Source organism: Ranitomeya imitator, chromosome 5 (assembly GCF_032444005.1).
Source record: "Ranitomeya imitator isolate aRanImi1 chromosome 5, aRanImi1.pri, whole genome shotgun sequence".
Lineage (NCBI taxonomy): Eukaryota > Metazoa > Chordata > Amphibia > Anura > Dendrobatidae > Ranitomeya > Ranitomeya imitator.
The window spans coordinates 414,623,000-414,633,367 of NC_091286.1; the positions used below are offsets into that span (position 1 = coordinate 414,623,000).

Genomic DNA, 10,368 nt, shown 5'->3' on the forward strand with positions numbered 1-10,368 from the left:
GATTGTAACACCATAGAAAATCTTTGGTGGAATTTAAAGAAGGTGGTTGCAGCACTCAAACCCAAGAGTATTAGTGAACTTGAGGCCATTGCCCATAAGGAATGGACTAATATTTTTCTGGAACATTGACAGAAGCTGATGTCTTGCGATGCATCACATTTGTAGCAAGTTGTTACAGCCAAAAGTTGTCTACTAGTCACTAAAGATGCTTATCATGAAGATATTGAATAATTTTGATTCTGTAGTAGTCATTAGAAGTGACAACTTGTGCAAAATTTGGAGAAACCATTTGTTATATTAGTTCTATTGATCTATATAACTTGTTCTTGATTGGTTTATTGCAAAGAGCAGAAAGTTTCAAAATTTTGCTGATAAACATACCGTAATTTTTAATGAGGTTTTGATCATTTTGACTGCAACTTTACTTGCGCACATTGTAGGTAAACCTTCTCTACTCATTTTGCATAAATATGTCTGTATAGTTCTATCAGGTAAATAGTTTGGCGTAATATTAATGCATTGGTTAAGTTATACATGATGATATATCTACACTACACTGATTTGCTTGTATTTTTTTCAGATCTTTCTGAACAAACTGCCCCGCTTATTACATATGTCCCAACCAGCAGAACCTGACCCTGAGCCATGGAATGGGGTTCTCCAGAGACGCAGCAGTTCTGTAGGATACATTGCAAAAGCAGAGGAGTATTTCAGTGTGAAATCTAGAAGTGAACTTATGTTTGAGAAGCATGCAGAGCGGCATGGTCTGACCAGTCGTGCTACACCTGCCAGTAAGTACTGTGTTCATTTCCCTAAATATATTGTCCATACAAATATAAGTAAATAAAATATATGTATGTATATATATATAGTGGATTAAATAAGTATTGAACATGTCATCAATTTTTTATGTAAATATTTTTCTAAAGGTGCTATTGGCATGAAATTCTCACAATCCATGCAGGCAATACTGAAATATATTTAATACTACTTACAAAAGCTTTTGTTGGTGGTGATAGCTTCAGGATACCTCCTGTGTGGAGAAACTAGTCACATGCATTGCTCCGCTTTTGGTCCATTTTTACACACAAATGCTCTTCAAATCCTGAAGATACCATGGCCTCCTTCTATGAACTCTGAGCTTTACTTCATTTCATACATTTTCTATTGGATTCATGTCAGGTGATTGGCTGGGTCATTCTAGCAGCTTTATTTTCTTTGTCTGAAACCAAATGAGAGTTTCTTTGGCTGTGTGTTTGGTATCATTATCTTCCTGAAATGTCCACCCTCATTTCATCTTAACCATCCTAGCAAATGACATTCTTTTTAAAGAATGTATTGGTACAGGGGCAGACATACTGCCTGTGTAGCTGCACTGATGCACAGAGGTGGAAGGAGGTCCTTGCAGGAAGGGGCATACTCCCCATAGCGGCAGACCACAGAGCCGCTATAGGGCCCCTCAGTCAAGAGGCCCTGTGTCAAGCACTCCCATCCATGTAGATACCTAGATCCAAGTTCTGGCATTGACAAAGGGGGCAAGTCATGCAAGGAAAGAGGCCACTGACTAAAGGACGCTTTCCCATCGGTGATGAGAGCGCTCACTGGTTGGTATCTCTGTTCTCCTGCACGGCGCCACAATGGTGAGTGTTCATTGAGTTATAAGGCCAGCCGCACAGCACACGGGACCATAGTGGAGGACGCGTAGAGGAAGTTCCAGTGTGTCTTCTGCTCCCTGCACTGTTCCCTTCCTGGTAGCATCACGTCAAAGAGTACAGACGCTATGTAAATACCGTTGTGCGGTTTTATATGTAAAAGTAAAATGCGTTAAATGTAATGTATTATGGTGATGTACATTATATAAGGTGTTAATGCTTAATTTGAGTATAGAATAACAATAAGTAGGTTTAGCATGTAAGATAGGAAATGGTAAAGAATAGGATTAACCCAGTGGGTCAGCACTAATGCTGATAAAAAGGGGGGCACTTCCTAGTAAGAGGGAGTTCATTGTCAGCTAATGAAGTGTACAGTGGAGTTCAAGTTCAGGTAGGTTGCTAGGGGCAGCATGGGCCAAACGATCGAGTCAGTGGGAGGCCAAATAGACTTCCCTGATGAACATTCCATCAGCGTCTGGAGCCTAGGGCTCAGGCCAGGTACAATGGAATGAACCTGGTCTTCTGACATTACAAGATCAGTGGATGTGGAACTACATGGGGGAAAGTGGTAGTACTGGGTGCACTGCCGAAGTGGACAAAGAATCCCTGAGGCTGATGTAATCAGAGGGCTTGGAAGTAGTCTAGAACAAACGGTTGGCAAGACAGAAGAGGAGCTGTACTGAGGAGGAAGGAAGTGTGAATTGCTCTGCCCTATTCCGCTTGTATCCACTTGATGAACGTGGACTGTATAGTAAATGTTTGACTGGTACAATGAACCTGCTGTCCCATGTATTGTGTGCATGCGGCTCCTGAGCATGGAAACCTGGAGGCAGCGGAGTCCTGCGGCCTACAAATCAGTGTGATGCTCCCCACAGCCTCCAGCACACTAAGACACTAACACCACTTGTCTGTAAAGTTCCACAGTGCAACCGGACAAAAGCTCGCTTGCAACTACCGCTCTTGGACACTTTACAGTTGCACACACCGTAATGTTGTTGGTTCATAATACTCTGTCAGAGCATCCATGTATGTGGAGGACATGGGTTCACTAGCTTTAGGCACCTTCACGGTTTCCTAAAATCCTGTTTTAAAAATAACTTCTCTTTACTGACATATTTTGCATTTTTTGGCCATCATTTGCAGGGGTGAATCCGCTGAATACAGACAGTTCTCATGACCAACTATATGGAGAAATTAAACCAGCCATTGATGGAGCCAACTTTATTGTCAAGCACATGCGAGATAAGAATGACTACAATGAGGTATGTATGGATTTTATGTGTCATTCATCTTAAACTAGAAAGATTGCTAAATTTCACAGTATAATTTACTGTTCTTTTCCTTGGATCACTGGTCAATGGAGTAATGCAGTGACTTCATGCACCATATACGGTATGTTATGAGCCAGATGAAAAGGCTCTAAAGCACCGATTCATCATCACTTTTGCGCCTGTTTTTTGTTTAGTTTTGTGACTCGTTTTTGTTTCCGCCTAATTCATTATTCTATTCACGCCTTCGTTGAAATCAATTTTTATATGTGCTTGCCTGTTTTTTTGGTTTTCAGTTTTGTGGGTGAAGTTTAGCAATTCTAGATGTTTCAGCCTGATTCATCAATTGGTAAAATTTGGCACAATTTCACTCCAGCCCCCTGGGTGTTTTTTAGAGTACGCCTGCCATTTTCGCACAAATTTGCACCAAAGTTCGCAAAAGCAGTCCAAGACAGAGAAAAGCCCATTTTTTTTACTTTGCACCAAATTCATGAATTGCATACATAATCTTGATAAACTTGGTGCCAAAAACAGCAACTAATACCACAAAACAAAAAAGGAAAGTGACTTAAAAAAAACACTGATGAGAAATCAGGGACAAAGTATTATTCCCTTTAGGTCCAATTTTCTAATTAGTAATTTTGCATAATTCCCACACAAACCCATTTGCCTTTTTACATCTTTGACTTTTTCCCCATATTTTCACTTGCAGGAAAAGGACAACTGGTATCGTGTTGCTCGGACAGTTGATCGATTGTTCCTTTTTATCGTGACACCAGTTATGATCATCGGGACCCTTTGGATATTTTTGGGAGGAGCTTACAATCAACCACCTTTATACCCATTCGCTGGTGACCCCTATGATTATAACAAAGGACATAAAAGATTGATATAGAACCTGACATCAAGGTCCAACTGAACATATGCAAGTCTGCATGGACCCGGAAATACGGTTTTAAAGAGGATCTTCCAGCAGATTCCTCCCATTTAGGTTAAACACTGTCGCAAGAGAAAAGTGTGGATACATACTTTTCTTGGTGCTCATAGAGCTCAATGTGTAGAGAAAATGATTATATGAAATACCCATAGGCAATTCCAGACCAAGCAAGTGCTCTGGTTGTTGTCACTAACTCCCCAATCTCTCCAGTTTGACTGATGGGTGCACATTCGAGGCACTGAGATCCTTTGCCTGTGCTGTGGAGTCCATGGGGGGTGCATGCACACTGACTTTATATGCTTGTGGCATCAACTTCGTGGATGTAATGTGATGTCCACGGAATTCATTGGGATTTACTTGTTCCAAACACTGAAGTCATTAGCTCAGGCCATATTGGGGAATAGCATAAGGATCGTTTATTGACAACTGCCACCGAGCACTTGCAAGCTAAATTGCATGATCGTTAACAGTTCATTCTTCCTGCACCTAGAAGTCTATCAGTGCCAAGAAAGTCATGTTTCCCCATACTATAGGACGTGTAAGGACTCCCTTTAAATGAATTATTACAAGCATACATTCTTATGGCACTTAATCAGTGTCTAAAATATGTTTCTCTTTTACAAATTTGCCAGTGGTGGTGTCTTTATCGGTTTATCTGTTACATTTTGAAGTTATTTTATATAGGGAATATCCTTTATAATTGTTTAATTAGATCAAAGTCTTCCAATGTATGTAAAGTTTTTTTTTTTTTTACATAAAAAAGGTTTTGCAAATATTCAGACATCAAATACATTAAAGATAAATGGAATGAAAATAGTAAGTGGTATTTTTTAATCTCAAAGGGAGACCTTGAGATTAAACTTTCAATAATGTCGGAACAAGGAATTGTTTACAATCACTAGCGAAGCTCCCGGGGAATCAGAGGGGACGCAGCCTTGGGCCCCCCCACACTCAAAGGTGCCCACCCGGAGTTACCGCTGCACTTAACTATATCGTCGTGTTGTGCACTCCTATATAAACTGTGCGGTAGAGCAGGGAGACATAGTCTCCCTTCACTACTGATCTCTATTCTGTAGATCACAGGTCACTTTAACCCGATAACCCCCGGAGCTGTTTTCGTTTTTGCGTTTTCGATTTTTGCTACCCTTCTTCTCAGAGCCATAACTTTTCTATTTTTCCGTCAATATGGCCAAGTGAGGGTTTGTTTTTTGCAGGACGAGTTGTATTATTGAATTACACCATTTTTTTTACCATGTCGTGTACTAGAAAATGGGAAAAAATTCAAAGTGCGGTGAAATTGCAAAAAAAGTGCAATCCCACACTTGTTTATTGCTTGTATTTTTTAATAGGTCGACTAAATGCTAAAACTGAGCTGCCATTATTATTCTCCAGGTCATTACAAGTTCATAGACACCAAACATGTCTAGGTTATTTTTTTATGTTAGTGTTGAAAAAACAATTCCAAACTTCTTAAAAAAAAAATATTGCACCATTTTCCGATACCCGTAGCATCTCCATTTTTCGTGATCTGGGGTCAGGTGAGGGCTTATTTTTTGTGGGCCAAGCTGTCGTTTTTAATGATACCATTTTGGTGCAGATACGATCTTTTGATCGCCCGTTATTGCATTTTAATGCAATGTTGTGGCGAACAAGAAAAAGTAATTCTGGAGTTTTTACTTTTTTTCTTGCTACGCTGTTTAGCGATCAGGTTAATCCTTTTATAGTGATAGATCAGGCGATTCTCAGTGCGGCGATAGCAAATATGTGTATGTTTGATTTTCTTGTTTTATTTTGAATGGGGCAAAAGAGGGGTGATTTGAACTTTTATAATTTTTTTATATTTTTAAAAACTTTTTTTTACTTTTGGCATGCTTCAATAGTCTCCATGGGAGACTAGAAGCTGCCACAACCCAAGTGGCTCTGCTACATAAAGGTGATGATCAGATCGCCTCTATATAGCAGAATTACTCACTTGTTATGAGCGTCAACCACAGGGTGGCGATCACAGCAATCCGGCACTGACAACCATAGAGGTCTCCAGGAGACCTCAGGTTGTCATGCCAACACACCAATGACCCACAATCACGTGATGCGGGTCACCGGTGGGCGGGTTTCTGGCGCAATTGCTGGAAGCTCTTGTTAAATGCAGCTGTCAGAGTTTGACAGCAGCATTTAAATGGTTAATAGCCACAGGTGGATCGCGATTCCACCCGCGGCTACTGCGGGCACATGTCAGCTGTTCAAAACAGCTGACATGTCCCGGGAAAGATGTGGGCTTAGCGCCAGAGCCCACATCAAAGGGATGGAGTCCGACATCGGCGTATTACGCTCGATATCGGAAAGGGATTAAAGGGAACCATTCTCCATATTTTACCCTTATAAAGTATGGCCAACACCATTAGGGCCTGTTTTACAGCATACTGAAATGATGTAAAAAAGTCCGCAATTCAGTCTGCAGATCCCAAAAGAGAGCTTTTAATATACTCATAGATAAGACCGTCCAGCCCAATGAGCGTCTTTGGTCTTGACTACTTTCACTGTCCTCCTTCCCTGCTTCATATGGATGAGGTAAGGTGTGTTGACAAAGTAAAATACTAAAATGTGCTTGCGCCGGGAAAGGCCAAAGAGCGCCAATTACGAAGCAGGGAAGGAGGATGACTATCATTTTAAGAGTGAAGGCACTGGATCAAGACCAGAGATGCCCATCGGACTGGACATCCCCATCTGTGAGTATAATAAAAGCTATTTTTGGGGATCTTCAGACTGGATTGGGGACTTTTTTACAGCATTCATGTATGCTGTAAGACAGGGCCTAATGATTATAGTTTATATGGGGAAAGCCTAGTGACATGCTCCTTTAAGTCTGCGGTCTACATAAATGCAGGATGATTCAGGGACTGAAGCACTGGTGCACGAACAGAATCTGATGTGCTTGTCAGGATCCTGAATTAGGGAGTACATGATGTTTTTTATTTTCATTAAAACATGTGGTGTAACTGTGGAGGCATCATAAAGTATGGGGACCCCTCATACATTGTAGGGACTACTGTGAAGGAGCCCTCATACAGTGTGGGGCCGCATAAATTATGGGGGCCATTATATGGTGTGGGAGCTAAAGTGGGGGGCCATTATAAAGTTTGGGGCCTACTGTGGAGGCCAACATACAGTATGGGGGCTACTGTGGGGGCTATTATACAGTGTAAGACCTAATGCAGAGGCCATTATACAGTTTTGGGACCACTGTTTGGGCCATGGTACAGTGAGGGAGCTAACGTGCGAGCCATTATAGTTTGGGGACTATTGTAGGGGCTATTATAGAGTGTGGAAGCAAAGATGGGTGCCATTATATAGTTTGAGGGTTACTCTTGCAAGCATGGGGACCCTCATAAAATGGGGACTACTGTTGGGCCATTTATACAGTTTTTCTAGAATATGCATGTCCACGTAGTATATTGCACAGCCCACGTAGTATATTGCCTAGCCACGTAGTATATTGCCCAGCCACGTAGTATATTGCACAGCCCACGTAGTATATTGCCCAGCCACGTAGTATATTGCACAGTCACGTAGTATATTGCCCAACCACGTAGTATATTGCCCAGCCACGTAGTATATTGCCCAGTGACGTAGTATATTGCCCAGCAACGTAGTATATTGCTCAACCACGTAGCATATTGCCCAGTCACGTAGCATATTGCCCAACCACGTAGTATATTGCCCAGTGACATAGTATATTGCCCAGCCACATAGTATATTGCCCAGTTACGTAGTATATTGCCTAGTGACATAGTATATTGCCTAGCCACATAGTATATTGCCCAGTTACATAGCATATTGCCCAGTCATGTAGTATATTGCGCAGCCACGTAGTATATTGCCCAGTGACGCAGTATATTGCCCAGTGACGTAGTATACAGCACAGAGCCACGTAGTATATTGGCCAGTTACGTAGTATATTGCCCAGTTACATAGTATATTGCTCAGTGACGTAGTATACAGCACAGAGCCACGTAGTATATTGCACAGCGAAGTAGTATACAGCACAGAGCCACGTAGTATATTGGCCAGTCACGCAGTATATTGCCCAGCTACGTAGTATATTGCCCAGCCAGGTTTGTCACAGGTTAAAAAATAAAAAATAAGCATATTCTCACCTTTCCGAGGGCCCCTTGTAGTCCATGGCAGCTTCCGGTCCCAAGGTTGGTATGAGCGCAGGACCTGTGATGACGTCGCGGTCACATGACCGTGACATCATGGCAGGTCCTTCTCCCATACCATTTTTGCCACCGGAACCTGCAGCGGAAGATGGCGGCTAGCGCGAGCGACTACGGAGGGTGAGTATAGCAGGTTTTTTTTTCTTATTATTATTATTTTTAACACTACATTTTTTACTATTGATGCCGCATAGGCAGCGTCAATAGTAAAAAGTTGGGGACACACAGGGTTAATAGCGGCGGTAACGGAGTGCGTTACCCGCGGCATAACGCAGTCCGTTACCACCGGCATTAACCCTGTGTTAGTGGTGACAGGAGGGGAGTATGCGGGCGACAGGCACTGACTGCGGGGAGTAAGGAGCGGCCATTTTGTTCTGGACTGTGCCCGTCACTGATTGGTTGTGGCAGCCATGACAGGCAGCTGGCGAGACAGAAGGACAGACAGACGGAAGTGACCCTTAGACAATTATGTAGTAGATGGGGGCTACTGTGGGACCATTAAACAATGTGTTGGCTACAATGAAGATCATTGTAAAGTGTGGGTGCTGTTCTACACTATGGGGGCCATTATGCAGTGTAAGTGCCATCATACAGTGTGAGGACTACTGTGAGGTTCATTATATTGTGTATCGGGGAGCAATGGGTATACCATACTGTGTATAGAGGAGCTGTGGGATTATCATACTGTGTATGGGGGAGCTGTTGGCCCATCATACTATGTATAGGGGAACTGTGGTGGCTCAGTGGTTAACTGTGCTTGGGTCCTGGTTTCAAAATCCACCAACACAACATCTGTAATGAGTTTGTATGTCCTCCCTGCATTTGCTTATGTTTCCTCCAACACTCCAAATACATGTTGATATTGAGTTTGGAGTGTGAGCCCCAATGGGGACAGTAATTAAGTACGGTAATGATATCTGTAAAGCACTGTGGAATTAAATGCACTATATATACTTTTTTTTTATCAGCCTTAACCTTGATCTCGAGTCATGGCGACTTTAGGAAAATCGATCTTGTGCAAGCCCAGACAAGTCTACCAGGGTCTTCTTCACTGTTATTTTCATAATATTAAGCCATCAGGTTGCTGGTCTTTTTCGTTTTCCTTCTATGCTTCCGACCATGATGTCTTTCTTCAGTGAATGCTCTCTTCGTATGATGTATCTAAAGTAGGCAAGTTATAGCTTTGTGATTCTTGCTTTGATTTTGACTTATTGCAAAATTAATTTGTTTGTTCTTCTTGCCATCCATGATATCGATAACATCCTTCTCTAGCACCACATTTCGGAGGTGTTGATTCTTCTTCTGTCTTGCTTCTTTATTGTTCAGGGTTCGCATCCGTATGTTATGATCTAGCCGTGTCGTCGCTAGTAGTGATGATTGAGCACTAAAATGCTCGAATCGAGCAGGTTGGATGCTCAGATGGGCTCAATTCGAGTAACTAGTATAATGGAGATGGGAAACTAGCATAATGGGAAATCAAATTTTTCTGGAAGACCCTACCTTAAGTGCTGGGGGAGGCAGGACATTCACTGAAATGGATGAAAACAGAGCTCAAATGGAATGGGAACAGCATGGGGAAGATGCCTGGACGCATCTCTGACTTCCAGGTCGCTGCTGAGAACAATATTGTCAGAGTGTTTGCAACTTTTACAAACTGACAAGAAAGTATACAAAACCGAAGAAAAAATGAATTTTACAGAAAAACGTCAGGAACATTTTTTTTCCTGTGTAATGACTTGTATATAAGGCAAAATGAGAAAAAGAGAAAAAAAGCCTCTGCCACCCCTTAATAGCTGGGCCATGTCTACTGTATTTCGCCGTCACGTATGACTACAGTAGATTACATACTAGAGGGGAAATAAAACTGCACCTACCGCTGTTCACTGATAAATGCAATTTTAATATTTTACTAGCTTTTCTGGGCATGTGGTGTGTGTGACATGGTCAAACACATCCTGTTTAATTTATGAAGGAGGAACTCTGAAACTCGCAAACCCTATGTGGACAATGCAAGAACTGCCAAAAATTATAAGGAGAAAGGACTCCTATACAGCCTGTATTAGACATGAAGGAGTGCCTCATACACATTCTGTTAAAATTGTTAGGTAGTGGGACTCCTAGAGTCATAAAGCGTATGTATTAAGTGCAAGGGCTGCAAAAATTAGAAGGAGGGACTGCAATACACCCTGGAAGACAAAAATTGCCACATGATGACCCTTTAAAGAGTTGGAGAGCATCAGGCATAATGACTTTCTAAAAATTTGGAGAGAGTGACTATAATGACCCTCTAAAAATTT

At 41.9% G+C, this 10,368-nt stretch overlaps 1 protein-coding gene across 1 annotated transcript in view; it reads left to right on the forward strand.

The window, feature by feature from the left end:
* CHRND (cholinergic receptor nicotinic delta subunit) overlaps positions 1 to 4,667 on the forward strand; it is a 204,725-nt gene extending 200,058 nt beyond the window's left edge. The window contains exons 12-14 of the mRNA XM_069727028.1: positions 581 to 791; positions 2,796 to 2,914; positions 3,633 to 4,667. Coding sequence (XP_069583129.1) covers positions 581 to 791; positions 2,796 to 2,914; positions 3,633 to 3,815 — 513 coding nt within the window. The 3' untranslated portion in view covers positions 3,816 to 4,667. The remainder of the gene's footprint in view (positions 1 to 580; positions 792 to 2,795; positions 2,915 to 3,632) is intronic.
* The last annotated feature ends 5,701 nt before the right edge of the window (positions 4,668 to 10,368 follow it).